Genomic DNA, 21,287 nt, shown 5'->3' on the forward strand with positions numbered 1-21,287 from the left:
ATTAACACATGCAGCATACCACAAAATTAATATTTTTATGTTTACAGAAAAAAATATGCCTCTAAAGTATAGCAGTAATTTTTATGCACCAACATTCCTAAAACTAATAGGCTAAAAACATGCTGTTAACTCTAAATAAGAATTTGAGCACAGTTCTTAAATAACTATTTTTGTATTATTAAAATGTTTACTGAAATAGCACTATTAACTTACTGGTTAAAACAATTAAGTATACCAATTTGTTTTGCATGCACCTATCCTTGAAAAAAGTTTCCTTAAATAACTGCACATGACTGTAAGTCTCAAACATGCACAGTTTAAGGAAAAAAGGGACTAAATCAAGCAAGACCAATACATACTTGGTTTCATCCATCACCTCTACTTCTGTAGGGGCTGTGATGGGTGCGTTTGAACGTCCTGCAGTAGGGTCATCTGTGTTTAATTCTCCATTTGTAGAACTTACAACCTGCAAAAAAGAAAAAGAAAAAAAATATATATACATATATATATATATATACACACACACACACACAAAGTAATGTTTACAATGATAAACATAATTAAAGTATTTAAATTAGAAAGTTAATATGAAGACCACAAAACAATTAGTATGTAGTTGTTCATAACTAAATATACTAACAGGTCTACATTATAGATAAAGTCATTCAACACTTGCTTTTCAACTTACTTCCTGGTCATCTTGAAATTTCTGTCCTGTCTGCTGTCCTCTGGTTTTTAAGGCTAATGCAATCAGTTCCCTTTTGGGTACCCAGCTCCTTTGGTACTTTGTTACATCATGAATTATTTGCTTTGGAAACTTTAATATTGTTCTTCCAACAGATCCTCCGTTTCAGTCGGTAATCATGCTCAGGTCTCACCCTCATTTTTGTCCATTCATTCACCCAGTTTTTCAAGCCCTAAATCTAGGCATCACTGTGATTCCTCTCTTTGACATAAACCATCAGCAGATTATGTTAAATCCTCCCTGACACCAACCCCAAACCTAACTGGGTCCTCCCCACTCTTAAGACTACTAGAACTGCAGGCCAAGCACCATTATCTCTTGAATGAAGAAGAGCAAAAACCAATCAACTGGTCAGCTTTTATTTGTATCTACCTCCCATTAATGGATTGTCCACACAACAACCAAGATGTTCCTTTAAGATGTAAATTAGGCAACACATAACTCTTTGCTTAAAACTCTTATAATGTCAACTTCATGGTTTCATCTGAAATAAAGATCTATATTCTTTACTCCAATTTACAAAGCCCCACAAGATCTCAATCCTGTCTACCCCTTTGATCTCATAGCACTTTCCCTTTGTTCACTAGCCTCCATCCAACATCAAGCTTATTTCTACCTAAGGCCTTGGCATTATCTTTTCTCACTCCCTAATTCTCTTCTGCTTACTGGCTGTTTTCTTGTCTTTCAGATTCTCAGAGACCAGGATTTTTTTCAACATATAATCTAGAACTTTTGTGCAGAAACACTCTTACATGTTATACTTCATTTGTAATTCTTTGTATAGCATTTATCAATAGTGATGTTTTTCTGATCGACTGACTGATGAGTTTCTTAATACCCATCCCAAACTCTATTAAAATTAAGCTCCATAACAGCAAGAGCCTTCTGTTATTTCCTGAGAGATCTCCTCACCTCTATGTAGCACAGAAAAGGCACTCAATAATTATTTGTTGGAATAAATGAATATATGCATGCATGTATGAAAGCTTGAAGCAAGATAAAAATCATAACACTCCCAAATTCTCTTGGTCCAACAAAGTCTCTCTACTGTCCTATCTCTTGTTTTCCTCTAAACTTAATAAAAAAACCAATGATCTTAGTTTACCACTTATATTTTTATAAAATTCCCTATTTATTCCTTAACTCCCCCAATGTATACTCTGACCCTATATCAGAACTCAAATTGAGGTTTTTCTTGAAGGTTACCAATAGTTCCTAAAAAATATGTTACTAGTCTTTGCTCAGTCTTCATTTGCCTGTACATCTATCACTTGGCACCAGCTAATGACTTTGAAGTGAGATAGAGCTAGATTCAAAACCTAGTTCTACCACTTACCACTTATGTGACTCTGGGAAGACACCTTACCTTGCTAAACCTCAGTATTCTCAACTATGAAATTGGAAACAGAAGTTATCTGTTTAATAAGGTTGATATGAATAGAAAATAAAATTAATATATAAAATACAGTGACTGGCATATAGTAAGAGTTCAATAAATGGTGGCCATCATTATTACCATCAGTCTAACCTAAAGAACGGCTTCAACTATTACCTTTACAAAAAGGATTCCCCAAGCCTAACCACTCACCTACATGGTTAGTTAGCTAGATGAAGTTTGGCACCTCATTATTTCTAAAACCGAATTTATCATATTCCTTCTTAAATCTGTTACGTTTCCTATAGTCTCTACTTTTACTAAAGCCCTACCCACTTCCCAGACCTCCAGGCTCAAAACTCTCAAACTCATTTTTGATGCTTTCTCTACGTCATCTCTTTAAGATGTAACAAAAGTCTAAGTATCAGAGTTGACAGGTGACTAGTAGACTTAACACTTCCATTTACAGAGACCGGTATTTCTAAAACTTAAATTCCAGGTTTCTGTGGTGGCTTAGTGGCTAAGAATCCACCTGCCAAAGCAGGAGATATGGGTCCAGTCCTTGTTCCCAGGAAAATCCCACAGGCTGTTGAGCAACTAGTCCCATATGCCACAACTCTTCAGTCTGTGCTCTAGAGCCTGGGAGCTGCAACTGCTGAGCCCATGTGTTGCAACCACTGAAGCTCAGGCACCCTGGAGCCCATACTGAGCAACAAGAGAAGCCGCCTCCCTTGCACCACGACTGGAGAGTAGCCACTGCACACTGCAACTAGATAAAAGCCTGCGTACCAACAAAGACCCAACATGGCCAGAAATATTAGATAAAATTATATATGAAAAGTTTAAGCTCTAAAAGGCAACAACATGCAAGCACTCTTCTAGGAACCTGGAATACCAGAGTAAACAATACAGAAAAACATCTCTGTCCTGGTAGACTTAATAGTCAGTGTAGAGAAATAGGCCCTCTCCCCCCAGCTCAAGGAAGATAACCAGAAATCAATCAGTGTATCTAGACTAGGTCATGATTTATACAAGTTCCACTTCCGATAGCCTATATGGAACAAGTACTTAAGAAATGAGCACTGCATTTGTTCCTGCAGCTGAACACACAAAGCTGCCTCGATCCTCTTTAGAGGCAATTCAACGGGAGGAATATTCCTAAGTCACCCTCTCAGCTTCTGGGGCACCTGCTTCCTCCTTTCTGTCATACTCTGTGGTACTGTGCCAATTTTCTCTCTTTCTGAAAATGTGAAAAGATACTTATTTGTTCTCATTACTGAATATAATTGGCTTCTTTATTTTTAAAATGTCAGAGCCTCTACCTTGAACTGGAAAGAAGCTAAAAAGCAGAATTCTTATCCCATACTCTTCTATTCTCCATCACTTTTAACTAGCAGAGTGCCTTGCATGTAGTAGATAACTAACAGTTCAATGAACTATTTCCACTTTTATTTCCTTAACATGATAGTCAACAGGTTTCTCCCCCACCCCTTTTTGTTCAATGGCCCTACATAGTTGGAAGGACACTCCTTACCCCATCAACTTATAGGCAGTTCCTCTGATGTGTCTTCCCTTTCTTAAGCAGCATAAATGAAAATTTGAAACTCCAGTATTCTAAATTTCCATGCAACAGCACCTATACACGCATTATAATTATATAATCTGATTTACTTCATTTCATATAATTTCTTTACAAAGTTATATCAGACTTCAATAAATTTTATTTTAGTGAAATGTTTCAAATTTCATTCTACGTGGTTGATCAGGATCAGATTAAAAAGAAATTAACATCTGACTTTATAAAAATTTTAATGTAATTTTTCCTGGGCTCCTGAGATTCCCTAACCCTCTGAGTAAAAGCCAACAGCCCAGGGTCAGAACACTATCAATGTGGTAACAAGAGTTCTGTTAAGCTGACCTACTTAACAGCAATGACCTAAGAGTGAATCAGGCATTAAAAGTGTTTCCGAAAACAACTGGTCTTTTCTACACAGATCTTACAAGTAGAAACAAAGACATGATATTATAAACAATGTGTCAATATCTTCTTGGAAACCAAAGGCAAGGATCAAACAAACAAAAATTATTTTTGTAAGCCAAATTTTGAGGAATGATTCCACTTAGGTGACATTTCTAGACTGATAATTCAAATTAGAACATAAAGAATCTTTGCAATATTAGTGTTTATCAGGCTAATTTCTTCAGAGGATGAGATGGTTGGATGGCATCACCAACTCCATGCACATGAGTCTGAGCAAACTCCAGGAGATAGTGGAGGATAGAGGAGCCTGGCGTGCTGCAGTCCATGGGGTTGCAAAGAGTCAGACATGACAGAGCGACTAAACAACAACAAATCTAAACATCACAAATGCTTTGAGGTTTGATGTTTCAAAAGAAAATTCAGCTATTTTATAGGATTTTTGTTGTTGCTGTTCTTGTTCTTAAAGAAATTTTCACTGTTATTCCCACTTGATAAGAAACTTCACGTAATTCTCATTTTAAGAGGTTTAAAAAAAAAGGTAACTAGGCTACAGTTTCACTCTCACAATATCAGAGTTAAATGGGAGGCGGTGGGCAAAAAGCCTGTAGCTAAGCGAGGGCGAAAAATAACGGTTCATTAACGCCTGCCTGCCCCATCTAATTCCAAAGAAATCATTATCATAGACGAGTACAAAGACAAGTACTGAAGGATGTTAAAATGCCAATTAATTTACTTTCTGAATAGAATGAATTCAAATTCGTTATAATACTATCTTCCTAATTTCTATTTGAAGTTTTGTGAGCATGTTATCAAATGCTCAGTAGAGGTACACTATGTTAATGAAATAAATATTCATCTAGTCAAAAAATATATTAGAAATACTAAAAAAAACGTATTTTACTTAAGACACTCAGCTTTTTCTAGAGGCATCGATAAGAAAGCACACTAGTAAACGAGATATGGTTAAAAAAGTAATTTTCAAAGAGTTTACTAGACCTGTACTAGGGTTCAACATGACTGTTGAACCATGACAGCTTTCTAACATATTCTAAAAGCTATAGAAATATAATTAATATTCCAACTGATGACCCAAAGGCCCAGTGACTTTCTCAGTGACTTTCAACAAAGAGAAACCAAAATGGATTCTCTATTAGATCTCTGAGTGATCTAATATTCACTTAGACTTAACAGCACTCTATTCTTTGAGTATTCCAGTCTTTCAAGATGTTACTGCAAATGATACTGGAAAAATGTTAAATTCCTTAACATGAGATACCTGGTTTTCTTTAATTTCCTGGTGGCTCAGAAAATAAAGAATCTGCATGCAATGCAAAAAACCCGGGATCAATCCCTGGGTCAGGAAGATCCCCTAGAGAAGGGAATGGCAGCCCACTTCTGTATTCTTGCCTGGAGAATTCCATGGACAGAGGAGACTGGCAGGCTATAGTCAATGGGGTAGCAAAGAGTCAGACATGACTGAGTGGCTTCACTCTCAATGTTCAGACTACCAGCCCTTTGCTGCAAAACTCCTATATATCATATCCTAGCTCTCCCCTCCCCTCCTCGGAGCAGTTCTTAGAGTTACTTAAGATACTGCCTCCAGGCTTGACGTCCTAAAAATTCCCACTCAATAAAACATAACTCTCAACTTTTAGATTGTGAATATATTTTTCAGTCAACAAAATCCCAACCATTCCAAAAGTTTCCTGCCTCTTGTTTTGGGTAGAGCAAGCTCAGTTTACACTATATTCTCCTCCCTACTACAGTAGCTATTAAAATCTTTCTTTACTGCCAGAAAAGAAAAAAAAAAGAGTACCAAAACAAATGTGTAATGCTGATTTATCCCAATTGTAACTAAACAAGGGATTTCCTAAAATTAAAAAAAAAAAGGAGGAACTAGAAATTATTTATGTAATAAAGGCATGTAACCTCTCATTCTACAAACCTCTCTTTTCCAGACTTTAGTACCCCCCCAAAAAATAAAAGAGATGACTGTTGTAGTTACTCAATTTTTTTTTTTCCTTGTTAGGACCTCAGTATTTTCAAAAATTTGAAAAAGAAAACTAAAACTGATTACCTGAAATGTTTTGAAAAGACCTGCATTAACAATTAGCATAAAGGAGAACTGACTCAGATATGACATCTATTACTCCTGACTTTTAACCACATATGTCTTATCATTTCAAGATATGTTTGTCTGATTCTTTTTCTGTTATCATCACCTGTATCTGCATTTCTGAAGTGATAACAACTAAAATATCAGACTGTTTATTATAACAAGTAATATTATTCTTTCATTTCATCAACAGTGCCTGGCTGTAAAACACATCTGCACCACTTGCGATTCTGCCCTTTCTCCCCAGTGTCACATGGTTCCTTACATGAAAAAAGAAAGGCTGGACAAGCAGAGGAGCTTTCCAACAATCAGAAGGTATGCCACGCCAAGTAAAATAGTTCTCTGAGTAGTGCCCTTAACAGCTGTCTTCTTCCCTCTGCTTGCCATGACCTCTCAGCTTTTACAGATCAGATGTTTAGTCAGCATAGAGCTCCATGAACTGTGTTACAATGAAGAGTTCAACACAGAGGAATTAGAGACTAGTACTATCTGCTGCCAGTGGTACATTTTAAAACCTCATTTTGGAAATCCTGATTTGCCAGGTAGAAACCTATCAAAAAGGATAACTTGACCCCTCCCCTTCCCTCAACTCTCATACCCAATTAAATTGTATCTTCTGTCTTTCAAGTCCTTTTGTTTCTCTTCATCTCCACTACCCATCATCTCTCAACTGTGGACTTTTGATAGTTGTGGTCCCACCTTAGACTTGTCTCCCTTCCATCTGGTCTCAAAAGTATCTCTGTAAATGCTAATCAAGTTACTTCTAATTCTCTTTATGCCTACCCAATACCCTTAGACCAAAACCCAAATTTAATAACAAAACTTTTAGGTCCTTCACAATTCCCCTCCAGTCTGCCTGTCAGCCTCATTTCTCAAAACATAATAGCTTGACAGAACTGCATTTCATTCCTCAATCTGCCTCTCTCTCCTCCACAATCTTACACACAGTTCTCTCTGCCTGGTACACTCCTCTCTTAACCCCTTCTACCTTCTTCAAATGCTGTCCTACTGATTCTTCACTTTGAAAACATGTGAAAAAATAGAATATAAATAATATTTTTTTCAGGAAACTTGAACTTGCTAAATCCAAGTTAGGTGCTTTTCCTATACATTCTCATAGCACCCTGTACTTTCTCCACTTATCATACCACCTGTTTATTAGCTCTTGCCATTAACTGAAAGCTCTAGACACTGTATCTGTTATTCTCTCCTTTAGTCAGAGAACCTACTAGCACAGTGCCAAGCACCTGGTAGACATTTATATATATTTGCTGTATAATGAATAGGCGAGAAACTGAAAGTGGTAGGTCTAGGCTTCTCAACCATATTTATTACCAGTGATTCTCAGAGGAGCAGAGGGGGACACACATGTACCCCTAGGAAATTTTCCAAATCACATACAAGCCAAGAACAGATTGAAAATACAGACTTCATGATATCTGAATATTATTCTTAATCTCTTAAGTGGGGAAAGTTTATCAAATAGGTGGCATTATCCTTTTGATGAGTAAATTAACTGAAGAGACAGAATAAAATTAGATAAACCCCATTTCACAATGCATTCTTTTGGCTACATCTCTATACTTCACTTTTCAGAGAAGTATTGTCAATACTAATACTAGTCAAGCTTCTTAATTTGCCAAAGCAATAGATGATTCTACTATTTAGTACTTCTTTAGCCCTAGACTCTATGCTAAATACTTTTTTAAAAAGTTCTCACAAAACCATGAATAAAGCTATCATTAATATCCCCGTGTTATGATGAATAATCTAAGGCATGAAATTTGACATTATGCTGCTAACCACAAATAAATCAACTTGATAACCTATATATCTGACCTATAATATATATATAATAATTCTGAAAAGATAAGGAGTTCAAATAGAGACTCCAAGGGGCATATGTGAAATAGTGAGTGAGGATTTTTCTATAGGTCGAAAAGGCAAGAGGTGTTTGTATACCAGATAGCAATCTACTTATTTTGTAAATGTATTTCCTGAAAACTATTTGATGATACGCCCTTAGTATTGGTTGAGGAAAACTTTTTAAATGCCATGTAAGATCTTTGTCACTCAGTCGTGTCCTACTCCTGGCAAGCCCATGGACAGTCCATGGAATTCTCCAGGCCAGAATACTGGAGTGGGTAGCTGTTCCCTTCTCCAGGGGATCTTCCCAACCCAGGGATCAAACCCAGGTCTCCCACACCTTGCAAAGCCAGTGACTGAAACTTTGTCCAATAGGTGGTTTAACAACCATGGAACAAAGAACCTCAAGGCAAATTCTTCTCATACTGTGTATTAGTAAAAAGATCTTTCTCTTTATATCTTCCCTTTATCAAATGATGAGAATGAAAACAACACACTGCTTTCCGTTCTTCTTTCATTCAAAGTAAAATATAGTATTCAATTATTGGAATAATCATATTAGCTCAGATTAAGATACCTTTACTTCCTCTCACTATTATTAATTTTTAGACTACCACTTCATTAGTCCAATTATGCCAGTGTCGTAACTTTTCAAATTTTAAATTATACATAACAACATTTTGGGATGCAGCAAAATTCATGCATGATCTTACTACGCTGCTAGCAAATTTTCCATGACAGTAAAACTACCTTAATGTTCATCACATCAAGTTAATTCAGGAAGTAACTGAAAAATAGTATAAAAATTTTTACTCACTTATGGATTTACCAGAATAGTAAAGTGATCACTTACTAAATATTATAATGAAGTCAGACGCAATCTTTATAACGCAGAAAAGTTTTAAAGAGACGAGAAATAAGCAGATTTAAAATATATCTTTGAGAATATGTGAAAAAATAGAATAAAATACTGGAATGATTAGCCAACAATGAAACTCATTCACCCTTTGACAGTACGAAGAGATCCCATGAGCCACCTTTGGGAATTCCACAAAGTGGAAAAGAAAAAACTATTGATAAATTTGCAGCACTGGTACAGAAGTAGTAGGAAAGCTTTCTAACAGTATCTTGTTATAGATTTCCCTGAACCCTGAGCAAGACATGTGCTATAAAAACATATAACACTTAGAAACACGTAAATGTATACAGATACATACACAATCCAGCTTGTGTTTATGCAAATTAAACATAAATTCCTCAATTAACTTTTCCAATGATATGAATTTAGATCACAAAAACGTTTTACCTCTCAGGCTCCCTTGCCTCTGAATCCCTCACTCCAAAATTTGACAGCACTATTCAAATTCTTCTGTTAATACACGACTGAAAGTTCCACAGACTACAAAATTCTATAAAAGTTGGTTTCACAATTTAAACTACCTCTAAAAGCTAAAGGTGGGAAAAACATGATAACTCATAAGATTTAATTAAGAATTGGCTTTTTCAGAGTTCAAATCAAGACAGAATAAAACCAAGCATGGATTCAGATTAATATATATGAAAAAATATATAAATTTGGTAAAATATAACAGAAAATTGTTCAAGTTGAAGTATGTGGAGAAAAAAAATCAAAAATAGGTTTTAGACTGAAATGGATTGAGAGAACACTTCTCATCTCAATTACTTTAAGCCAGCATTCAAATTATCTTAAACTGACATTTTTAAAAGAAATAAGAGACTCAGTAATCTCTTCCTATTTTTATAATACATATAAAAGATTAAAATTTAGGGGGGCATTTAAGGGAAGAATATAGTAGTTATCTCTAAATGTATAGAAAAGGGGGAAAAAGGAACACATCAAAAGACTAAGGGACAACTTTAAATTTTTATAAATATCCAGAAAATAGAGGGAAATGTTTTATAAATATCTGTCCTTGAAATTATTTTCTCCATGTTTTACTTTATCCAAATAAAACAAAATATGTCATTGTAAAACTGGGGTCATGTTTATTTGACCAATTAATCAGAAAATACATTCTAAGGACTGAGAATGAAAATGTTAGATAACTGCTTAAATAAGTTTAAAGGAAGCAAAATAATGAAAGGATAAGATATAAAAATGTTCTATTACTTAAAGCATTAAAAAAGACTGAGCTTATTACTGGACAAAAAAGTTTAACAGATAGTTCAATAATATATTTTGTTTTTTTAACCTGTTCTCAGTACAACTTACTTAAATACTGTTGCATGTGCTTGCAAAAATGAACAAAGGCAAAATCTTAGTATCCCTTAGGTGGTCTTGCTAGACCATGTTAATTTTTCTTTTTGGTTAAATTCAAAGGAATAGAATTATGGAGAGTTCAGCAACAAGTCGTTCATTAGGATAAGAAATCATGCCATGAGTTCCAAAAAGGGTTAGTTGTATAAATCTGGGAAATAATCACTCATGCAAAAATCAGAAAATACCTGTACCGAGCCACCATGTCTGTCTGCTGCAAGGTGAGCTCTCAAATGATGGGGATTTGCCTGCTGGGAGTCCCAAGCTGCCCTGTGGTCTGTCGACTGCCATTTATTTAATGCATGTGGCATGCATGGAAGAAGAGAAACCCAAAATGTTAAACATCGCATCCTAATAATATAGAAAACAAATGTATAAAAGGAAAATTTTAAAACCCTTACTATTCTGAGTCACAGATGCAGTTATCTTTGCATAGTGAATGTGGAGAGATTTCAGTGAAATTGGTACAATTATGTAATGATCAACCACAAAAATAAAATAGCACCACAGAATTTTAGAAGTGAAAGGACTTTAGATATCATAGACTCCACTCTCTAATTTTATAAATAAAGTTAACAAAAACTAGAGAGGTAAAAATAACATGGTCAAGAAAACCCTCCATAAACTATGAAATGTTCTAAAAAGCTATCCACTATATTTTCTTACAGTAGAGGTCCCCACTGGTTTTTTGATAAGAAAACTACTTCCAGCAACGTTTAAAAAAAAGACATTACTTAAATAGCCACACTTAAGGTCTCAGAAAACTTAAAAGATTTTCTCTTCTTGCTTAGTACACTGTTTCTGACTGTGAGGATAATACAAGAAAACAGAAAAGTTCCTTGAAAAATAAGAACTGCTATACAGAATACCAAGAAGATATGAAAAACAAATTTTTTAAGTGACAATCTTTCATATATGAATCCCTTTGCTTCCTTCATCTATTTTTTTAATCTGGTTCAAATTAAGAGACCTATTTCCATGAAATAGGCTGATAATTCTTGAAGATTTTAGATGACCTGGCCAACCTGTATGGCAATAACCACGAACTAAATAATAATCTACTAAAAGAATTGAGTAACGGCTTAATAGGGAGCAATTTCTATGTTTCAGGAAAATGTGGACAGTACTACTATGGGGGAAGGAATACAATATTTAAGTTTCTATCACACGTTTGGTTCTGCATTGGCTGCTTTATATGTGTTATCTCATTTTTGAGACAGAAAGTATTATCCTCATTTTACTGATGAAGACACTAAGACTTTAAATACTTCTCTCACATCACAAAGTAGCAAACAGTACACCTGGGATTCAAACTGAGAGCCTACTATTTTCCCAATATTACTACCTAGCTCATTACCACAATTACAGGAGCCTGGTGGGCTGCAGTCCATGGGGTTGCTAAGAGTCGGACACGACTGAGCGACTTCACGTTCACTTTTCACTTTCATGCATTGGAGAAGGAAATGGCAACCCACTCCAGTGTTCTTGCCTGGAGAATCCCAGGGACGGCGGAGCCTGGTGGGCTGCCATCTATGGGGTTGCACAGAGTCGGACATGAGTGAAGTGACTTAGCAGCAGCAGCAGCAGCAGCAGCAGCTAAAGACTTCAGGGCTCTTTTCTTTCTTTTTCAACTAAAGTAAGGAAAATCTTGCCACAAAGTGTCAAGTACACTGGGCTATATGCAGACTAAGAATATCAGTGGCCAGAGTAACTTTTTAGGAGAAGAGATGTTAAAATCAAGTAAACACAAAGAATAAATGTTCTGGCACTAAGCTTCCTAAATTAAATTGTACGATACAAAACTACATACTCTGTGGCATAAAATATGTCATCAAAACAATTATGACAATTCTAATGTCCCTTCACTAAATCCTCCAAATTTATCACCAGAATTCAGCTGACTTGTAGATTAAAGTGAAATAAATTAGATGAGACCATGGGACAGCAGGCAACATCTGGGAATCATGGACCTTTTAAGAAGACACCAAAAGCTATGCAACCTCTCCTCAAAATAAACATTTGCATCCACCCAACACTGCCTGTAAAATTTCAAGATCCCCTGAACTTCAACCATTGACTCTAAGTTAAAACTGTTTATCTGGGGATATTACAAAGGTTTCAGACATTTAAAGAATTAACCTTTCTTCTTTGGGGATTATGAACTGTGGGTTTATCACACAACTTAAGCTGTTTACTGCAGCACAGACAGTTAAGAAATTTTTTTCTAGATATACAATGTTTCTATCATGATAAGAAACATATCTACATATCTAGTTGCAAATTCAATATATAAGCTATCTTAAAGGATTTCCTGAAAAAAAAAATTTTGACTCCCTACATTTATTGCAAGGACTACATCAACGAAATACAGTTCCCACCCTCAGTGAGCTAGCAATGAGCTAGCAAGACATATCTGAAACAGGTAGAAAGTTAAAACTTTAAAACATTTAAATTTATTTCAAGAATAATTTAATTCAACAATAAAAGAAGAGTTTCATTTATTACAATACCTAATAGCTCAAGTAGAGATCCTCACAGAACATGAATTATTGGTCTTGTTCCACATACATATGAGAAATTAACTGGTTTATAAAACACATACTCAAAGTCTTCACTTCTCCCATTTCTTTCTATATACAGTATCTTATCAGAGTACTCAAGCTATCAATGTCTCTTAATTTATACTGGAAGTAATTTATATATAAGACCCTTTACTGCCCAGTTTTTCTAAGGCAAAATTATAAAACTAATCTTTTTCAAACTGTGTATACGTTAAAGCAGAAAATTATAAATACTTCCTAAATGTAGCATTTTATTTGACTATGATTTTTAGTAAGTGTGTTTCTTCTTTGATGTCTTTTTTTAACGCTCAGCTCAACCCTGATGGAATACAAAATAGATAGCACACTACCCCTCTCCAAAAAGGGTTATAACCGAAAGTTCTAAAGATACCGTTTAATTCAAGGTAACAGCAAAAATTCTCTGTCAAAAATGGATTCAGTAAGGTTTCTTTATATAAAAAAGACGAGTGAAAATGTTGCTCAAAAATTCAACAGCTTCCAATTTATCTTACCCAGAAAATACAACTCTTCAATGAATCTTCTGTATCTTGTCTTGAACCTGCTCTCTGCTCCAAATCAACTGCTTATGTCTCCTCAAACATATTCCACATTTTTAAACTTTTGGCTTCTAATTTTTTAATGCTCACTCTCTCCAAAATTCTTATTCCTTAGGCTGCCTTTAAAAATTCCATTCATTCTTCATGCTCATCTCAAAAACCACATTTGCATATAAATCCTACATATTCCAATGATCCTCTATGTCACTTTATTAATGTATCTCCCATGGTACAGTTTATTCTGCACTGTTATATAGTTATTTGTGAATTTATTGTAATAATGATAACAAGAACACCAGCCACAAGAGTTGAGACTTAATGAATGCTTACTATATGCTAGGAATTAACATGCATTATTTCTATTTTATAGATGAGAACTGAGGCTTTGAGTGAATGAGTAACCTGCCATATCCAGGTCTGATTGATTCCAGAGGTTCAGTGAGCTCTTAGCCACTCATTACAAAGTCATTTCTCACAGGTTGTATGTTTTTCCTTACTTCTGCATTTCTGCAATGTGGAGAGCAGTAGCTTTCAAACAACAGAACTCAGTAAATAATTTATTACACTAAACTGGACTACAGTTAGAAAGAACAACTACTATTACAACTCATTCCAACAGGGTATCCAAATACTTCCGTTATAACAGAACAATATTCTCAAAGTTTATACTAACACCATTAATCAGGATTTATGATTAAACAATATTAAAGTGAACATTAGGGGAAATAGCCTATGCATTGAAAATATGTGCATTTTTATCCTTAATATGTCTGTATATGGTCTGTTTTATAGAAGAAAAGGATATGTATTTCAATCATTCAATATGTATATATAAGTATGTATACACACATGTGCAAACACATGCACAAATTATAAAGCTGTCATCTGGGCATGATAAAACACCAAATACATTTATAAACAGTGAGAAGGTAATACAGAAATAAATCAAGACAGTTCATATCTAAAAGGACAGCAAACCTGATTTTTGGATTGTATCTTATCTCTGTGTGGATGTGCTTCTCTGTTTGATGACAGAGCAGGATCTTGTTGAACTGCACCCACTGGAGTAGGCTGCGACACAATAACAATTAGCATCAATGCATTCTATTTCAGAAGTTTTATTTTAAATTATTTAGCACCTTAACATAATAAAAAAGTAATAAGATACTATTACATAAAGCCTTAATTAAGAAAAGGTATCTTCCCTAAAATACGTCGTTAAATATACCGAATTAAAGCAAGAAATTATAACTACTATTTAAAGCAGCTTAAAAGTATTTCAATAGTTTGTAAAGTATTTATTTTTATATCAACAAAAGACCTTTTAATGTTACCATTACGTTTTAGGTTAATTCTTATGAAAAAAACAAAATGTATTTGTTTATGTCTCTCATTTCCAAAGCCAATATATAAACAGAAAAAAGTACTTTATGAAAATTAAGGGAATAATTTTTTAAATAAGCTAATAAAATTGGTTACTGTCAATATTTTAACTCAGAAGAGACTTTTTAAATTTAAATGTTCAAATATAATTCAAAATTTCATAATAAATGCATTAATCAAAGTATATTCAGGTTTGCATTTTAGATACAATATATATTCAAATCACTTTGGAGCTAGGAAAAATACAGATTAAACATGTAAGTAAGTCAACTGTTCAAAAGTACTTGAATCTGAAAGCTTGGTAGTCCCAAATACGGACAAAATTTGGTATCAGTGAACTGAAATTAAAGTAAATTTTGTAAGGCATTCTTATTCTTTAAAAAGAAGACTGGTGAGAATAAATATTTGATTTCTGTTAATTCATCTCTTCAATAAAAGAAATTAATGTTGTGTTCATTTAAATAATGACACTCATCCCATAGTTATGATCAAGACAAATTTTGGGGGCAGTTTTTATAGTTAAAGAAACCTAAACTTGCTCTGATACCTAAGTATCAGTCTATTGCAAAATAACCTAAACTGCTAGAATAATTAAAGTATATTCTAAAATTATGACTATCTTGAGCAATGACTGAAGAAAAAACTAGCTGATCTTTTAAAGTAATCACTAGAATACTGTATTCTTAAAAAGTATGTTTGATATTAAGAACTAAATCAAAAGTAAAACATTCAAAATAACCCATTACTCTAAAAAGCAGACTTCAAATTCTCCATTTTTACAAAACTCAAAGAATGAATCCTTTAAAAATTATTTATTCTCAATCCTAAAATGTATATGGAACCACAAAAGACCCTGTCCAACAATCTTGAGAAAAAAGAACAAATCTGGAGATATAATACTCCCTGACTTCAGACTATACTACAAAGTTACAGTAATCAAATCAGCACAGTACTGGCTTAACAACAGACACACATGTCAACAGAAAAGAGAGCTCAGAAATAAACCCACAGATACATGGTCAATTAACCTAATTAATCTATGACAGAGGAAGCAAGAATATACAAACAAGAAAAGATAGTCTCTTCAATAAGTGGTGCTGAGAAACTGGACAGCTGTGTGCAAAAGAATGAGATCAGAATATCCTAACATTATATACAAAAACATACTCAAAACAGATTAAAGACCTCTATGTATGAAACCACAAAATTCCTGGAAGAAAGCATAAGTGAACACTCAGACTTAAATTGCAGCAATATTTTTTTGGGTCTCTTACGGTAGAAGAAATAAAAGCAAAAATAAACAAATGGGACCTAATTAAACTTTAAAGCTTTGGCATAGCAAAGAAAACCATCAACAAAATGAAAATACAACCTACTGAATATATTTGCAAATGAAATGACTGAAAAGAGGTTAACAGTCAAAATTTATGAACAGCTCATACAGCAACAAAAAACACAAACAACAAATAAGCAGATCTGGATAGATAGTTTTCCAAAGAAAACATACAGATGCCTAAGAGATACAGGAAAAAGTATTCAACATTACTAAGCATCAGAGACATTAAAATCAAAACCATAATGAGACATCATTTCACACTTGTCAGAATGGCCATTATTAAAAAGACACAAAATAACAATTGTTGGTGAGGATATGGATAAAACCCTTGTGCACTATTGGTGGAAATTTAAATGAGTACAGCCACTGTGGTAAACATTATGAAGATTCCTCAAAAAACCAGAAGTATAACTACCATATGATCCAGCATTACACTGCTGGGTATATACCCAAAGAAAACAAAAAAAGTAATTCAAAAGGTTTATGCACGTCAATGTTCAAAATAGCATTATATACAATAGCCAAGATATGGAAGCAACCTAAGTGCCCAGCAGCAGATGAATGGACAAAGAAAATGTGGAGAGGAGCTTCCCTGGTCACTCAGCAGTAAAGAATCTGCCTGCTAATGCAGGAGACATGGGTTCAATCCCGGATCCAGAAGATCCCACATGCCTTGGGGCAACTAAACCTGAGTGCTACAACTACTGAGTCTGTGCTTTAGAGCCCATGTGCCACAACAACTGAGGCCCACAAGCCCTAGAGCCCGAGCTCCACAACAAGAAAAACCACTGCAATGAAAAGCCAGCACACTGCAGCTAGAGAGCCCCTGCTCTCCACAAGTAGAGAAAAGCCTGTGTAGCAATGAAGAGCCAGCAGAGCCAAAAGTAAGAAGATAAAACATAAACATCTTAAAAAGAAACGTTACGGAAGAACTACGGACGGAGGTTCGTGACACTATACAGGAGGCAAGGATCAACACCACCCCAAGAAAGAGAGATTCAAAAATAAAACGGTTGGCTGAGGAAGTCTTACGAACAGTTGTGAAAAGAAGAGAAGAGAAAGGCAAAGAAGAAAAGGAAAGATATACGTACCCATTTGAATGCAGAGTTCCAAAGAACAGCAAGGAGAGATAAGAAAGCCTTCCTCGGTGATCAATGTAAAGAAACAGAGGAAAACAATAGAATGTGAAAGACTAGAGATCTCTTCAAGAAACTCAGAGATACCAAGGAAACATTTCATGCAAACATGGGCACAATAAAGGACAGAAATGGTACAGACCAAACAGAAGCAGAAGATATTAAGAAAAGATAGCAAGAATACACAGAAGAACTATATAAAAAAAGATCTTGTTGATCCAGATAATCATGATGGTACGATCACTCACCTACACCAAGACATCCTGGAATGCGAAGTCAAGTGGGCCTTAGAAAGCATCACTACAAACAAAGCTAGTGGAGGTGATGGAATTACAGTGGAGCTATTTCAAATCCTAAAAGATGAAGCTGTGAAAGTGCTGCACTCAATATGCCAGCAAATTTGGAAAACTCAGCAGTGGCCACAGGACTGGAAAAGGTCAGTTTTCATTCCAATCCCAAAGAAAGGCAATGCCAAAGAATGCTCAAACTACCACACAATTGCACTCATCTAACACGCTAGCAGAGTAATGTACAAAATTCTCCAAGCCAGGCTTCAACAGTATGTGAACCGTGAACTTCCAGATGTTCAAGCTGGATTTAGAAAAGGCAGAGGAATCAGAGAACAAATTGCCAAAACCCACTGCATCATAGAAAAAGCAAGAGAGTTCCAGAAAAACATCTATTTCTGCTTTATTGACTATGCCAAAGCCTTTAATTGTGTGGATCAATCGGGAAAGGAGTACGTCAGGGTGTATACTGTCATCCTACTTATTTAATTTATATGCAAAGTACATCATGAGAAACGCTGGGCTGGATGAAGCACAAGCTGAAATCAAGACTGCTGGGAGAAATACCAATAACCTCAGATATGCAGATGACACCACCCTTATGGCAGAAAGTGAAGAACTAAAAAGCCTCTTGATGAAAAGTCAAAGAGGAGAGTGAAAAAGTTGGCTTCAAGCTCAACATTCAGAAAACTATGGCATCTGGTCCCATCACTTCATAGCAAACAGATGGGAAACAATGGAAACAGTGACAGACTTCCTTTTTTGGGCCTCCAAAATCACTGCAGATGGAGACTGCAGCCATGAAATTAAAAGACGCTTACTCCTTGGAAGAGACGTTATGACCAACCTAGACAGCATATTAAAAAGCAGAGACATGACTTTGCCAACAAAGGTCCGTCTAGTCAAAGCTATGGTTTTTCCAGTAGTCATGTATGGATGTGAGAGTTGGACCATAAAGAAAGCTGAGCACCAAAGAATTGATGCTTTTGAACTGTGGTGTTGGAGAAGACACTTGAGAGTCCCTTGGACTATAAGGAGATCTAACCAGTCCACCCTAAAGGAAATGATGACTGATGCTGAAGCTGAAACTCCAATACTCTGGTCACCTGATACGAAGAACTGACTCATCTGAAACGACCCTGAGGCTGGGAAAAATTGAAGGTAGGAGGAGAAGAGGATGACAGAGGATGAGATGGTTGGATGGCATCACCGACTCAACGGACATAAGTCTGAGTAAACTCCGAGAGTTGGTGATAGACGGGGAAGCCTGGCATGCTGTAGTCCCTGGGGTCGCAAAGAGTCAGACATGACTGAGCGACTGAACTAGACTATATGATAAACTATTACTCAGCCATAAAAAAGAATGGAATTCTGCCATTTGCAACAATGTGACTGGAACTATAGAGTATTATGCTTAGGAGAAATATACTCTTGTTATCATTAACACGTGGAGTCTTAAAAATAAAACAAACAAATGAATATAACAAAAAAGGAACAGACCTAGAAATATAGAGAACAATCTTGTGGTTACCAGTGAGGAGAAAAAACAGAGGAGGGGCAAGACAAGAGTAGGGGATTAGGAGACATAAACTGCCGTCTATGAAATAAATTAGCGAAAAGGATATACTATACAGCACAGAAAAATATAGATATTATTCTGTAATAACTTAAAATGGAGCATAATCTATAAAACTATTAAATCACTATGATGTTCACCTAAAACATACTGTAAATCAACTATACTTCAAAATAAAAATTTATTTGTTCTCAGTTCTTCAAATAAAGGATCTCTACTATGAAAAAGGAAGCTAAGTACTACAAATAATCTTTTGTTTTTCTTATACAGCCTGTAGTACTCACCAACTGTTTACCAATCCAGTCATATTCATAATCAAACATATATCCTTTTCGATCAAACAAGTCAGTAAAAAGTTTCCTTAGGTAGTCATAATCTGGTTTTTCAAAAAAATCTAGCCTTCTTACATAACGAAGATACGTTGCCATTTCTTCTAGAAGGAAAATAAAAATTACTCTGATTAAACTTTTCTATGTACATTTTAATAATAAAATTATAAATATCTAAAAGGACAAGTATTATCAGAACACATGAAAAAGTAGCAAGATTCTACTATCAGTTAAAATATTATGAACTTAATAACAATAAAATTAAAAGGGTGAAAAGAGGGGAGGAAAGGAATCAGAGACAAAAAAAACACCTGAGATTTAACAAGAATTATTTTTGCTTCATTTCATTAGAAAAGAATGAAATTTTTTTTAAATAATATTTTTAATAGAAACCTTGGATAGTACTGAAGGTTGAAATAGAAATTTCAACAATGCATAATTATTTAATTACAAAACACCATTCTCAGCTCATACTGTTAATACTGATGAGAGCTGATTTTTATGTGAAAGCATCTGCACTCGTTTGCTGGATTTCCTTTAGAATCTGTGACAGATACTAACTGGCCAAAAGAGGATTCAAATATTTAACCTAGGCTAAATGGTATTCTACCCAACAGATCTAGCAACATAGAGCTAAAACAGATTCAGGAGAACAGTTTAATTCTTCTCTTAATTTCTGGTCATAAAAGTTACAATTATTTGGTAATATATAAACCTTTGAATGGTATTATAATTCCCAAATGCATTAGAGATATATATGTTTTAAAAGGCCATCTTTTCCAGAAGTAAAAGAAAGAAAAAGTCATAAAAATCAAAAAGCAAAATGGTGAGCAATCAGTAAAACAGTTTTAACATGTGAGTACTATAATAAGAGATGGTAGGTTATACCTAGCTGATCCAATTTATTCATGGCAGCTGGTAAGAACAGGGTAATCCATAGCCTAAGAGGCACAAAAGTAGCACCAACCCAATTACATGGTGACTCTCCCAATATTCTGCTGCTGCTAAGTCACTTCAGTCATGTCCAACTCTGTGCAACCCCATGGACTGCAGCCCACCAGGCTCCTCAGTCCATGGGATTTTCCAGGCAAGAGTACTGGAGTGGGGTGCCATTGCCTTCTCTACACTCCCAATATTCTACTTTCTAGCTAATCATCTAGTTTCCTTTGGCACTCCCATATTTCCTGCAGAAATGTGTACAAGCTTCTTAATGTAGAGCCAATCTGCCTATCGCTAAACTGTTTGGTACTATATTATCAAGTGATTTTTTTTAAATCTTCCAGTTCTAGATGTGATAGCAAGAAAACAAAACATATAATTAAAGTTTGCTATCAATGAATTGAAAAAGCAAACTTGAAAAAGGGCTACCTGAGATTATGCTGCTGATACTTTTATAGTAATAATGCCAGCACTGTACAAGAGAACCTGCAAATACTGAAGTGAGATATTAGGTTGATGAAAATGTAACTGTGGTTTTGCATGGTTGAACACTGCCATTTGATACTGGAATAAATTCTTAATTAAGTATGGTTATACATCATTTTAATGCACATTTCTCACTATTTTTTTGCTAATGACTAATTACTTGCTTTTTATCGTATACATATTTTAGACTACAGAAATTATGTTAGACAAAAAGCCAATTCAAGTGATTTTCTTATATAAGTTCAAAATGGGTCATAAGCAGTGGAGACAACTCGCAACATCAACAACACATTTGGCGTTGCAAATACTAACAAAAACATACATTGTTGTGGTGGT

At 35.0% G+C, this 21,287-nt stretch overlaps 1 protein-coding gene across 3 annotated transcripts in view; it reads right to left on the reverse strand.

Moving 5' to 3' along the window:
- CSNK1G3 (casein kinase 1 gamma 3) overlaps nt 1-21,287 on the reverse strand; it is an 85,332-nt gene that overhangs the window by 16,349 nt on the left and 47,696 nt on the right. Inside the window, exons 8-11 of one of the 3 annotated variants that reach the window (XM_068979433.1) lie at nt 19,482-19,627; nt 14,458-14,550; nt 10,550-10,645; nt 360-466 (exon numbers count right to left, since the gene is read on the reverse strand). In XM_068979433.1, coding sequence (XP_068835534.1) covers nt 360-466; nt 10,550-10,645; nt 14,458-14,550; nt 19,482-19,627 — 442 coding nt within the window. Of the gene's footprint in view, nt 1-359; nt 467-10,549; nt 10,646-14,457; nt 14,551-19,481; nt 19,631-21,287 lie in introns of all 3 variants that reach the window. The other 2 variants (XM_068979435.1, XM_068979434.1) reach the window with 2 other exon arrangements.

The sequence above is a fragment of the Capricornis sumatraensis genome, chromosome 9 (assembly GCF_032405125.1).
Source record: "Capricornis sumatraensis isolate serow.1 chromosome 9, serow.2, whole genome shotgun sequence".
Taxonomy (NCBI): Eukaryota; Metazoa; Chordata; class Mammalia; order Artiodactyla; family Bovidae; genus Capricornis; species Capricornis sumatraensis.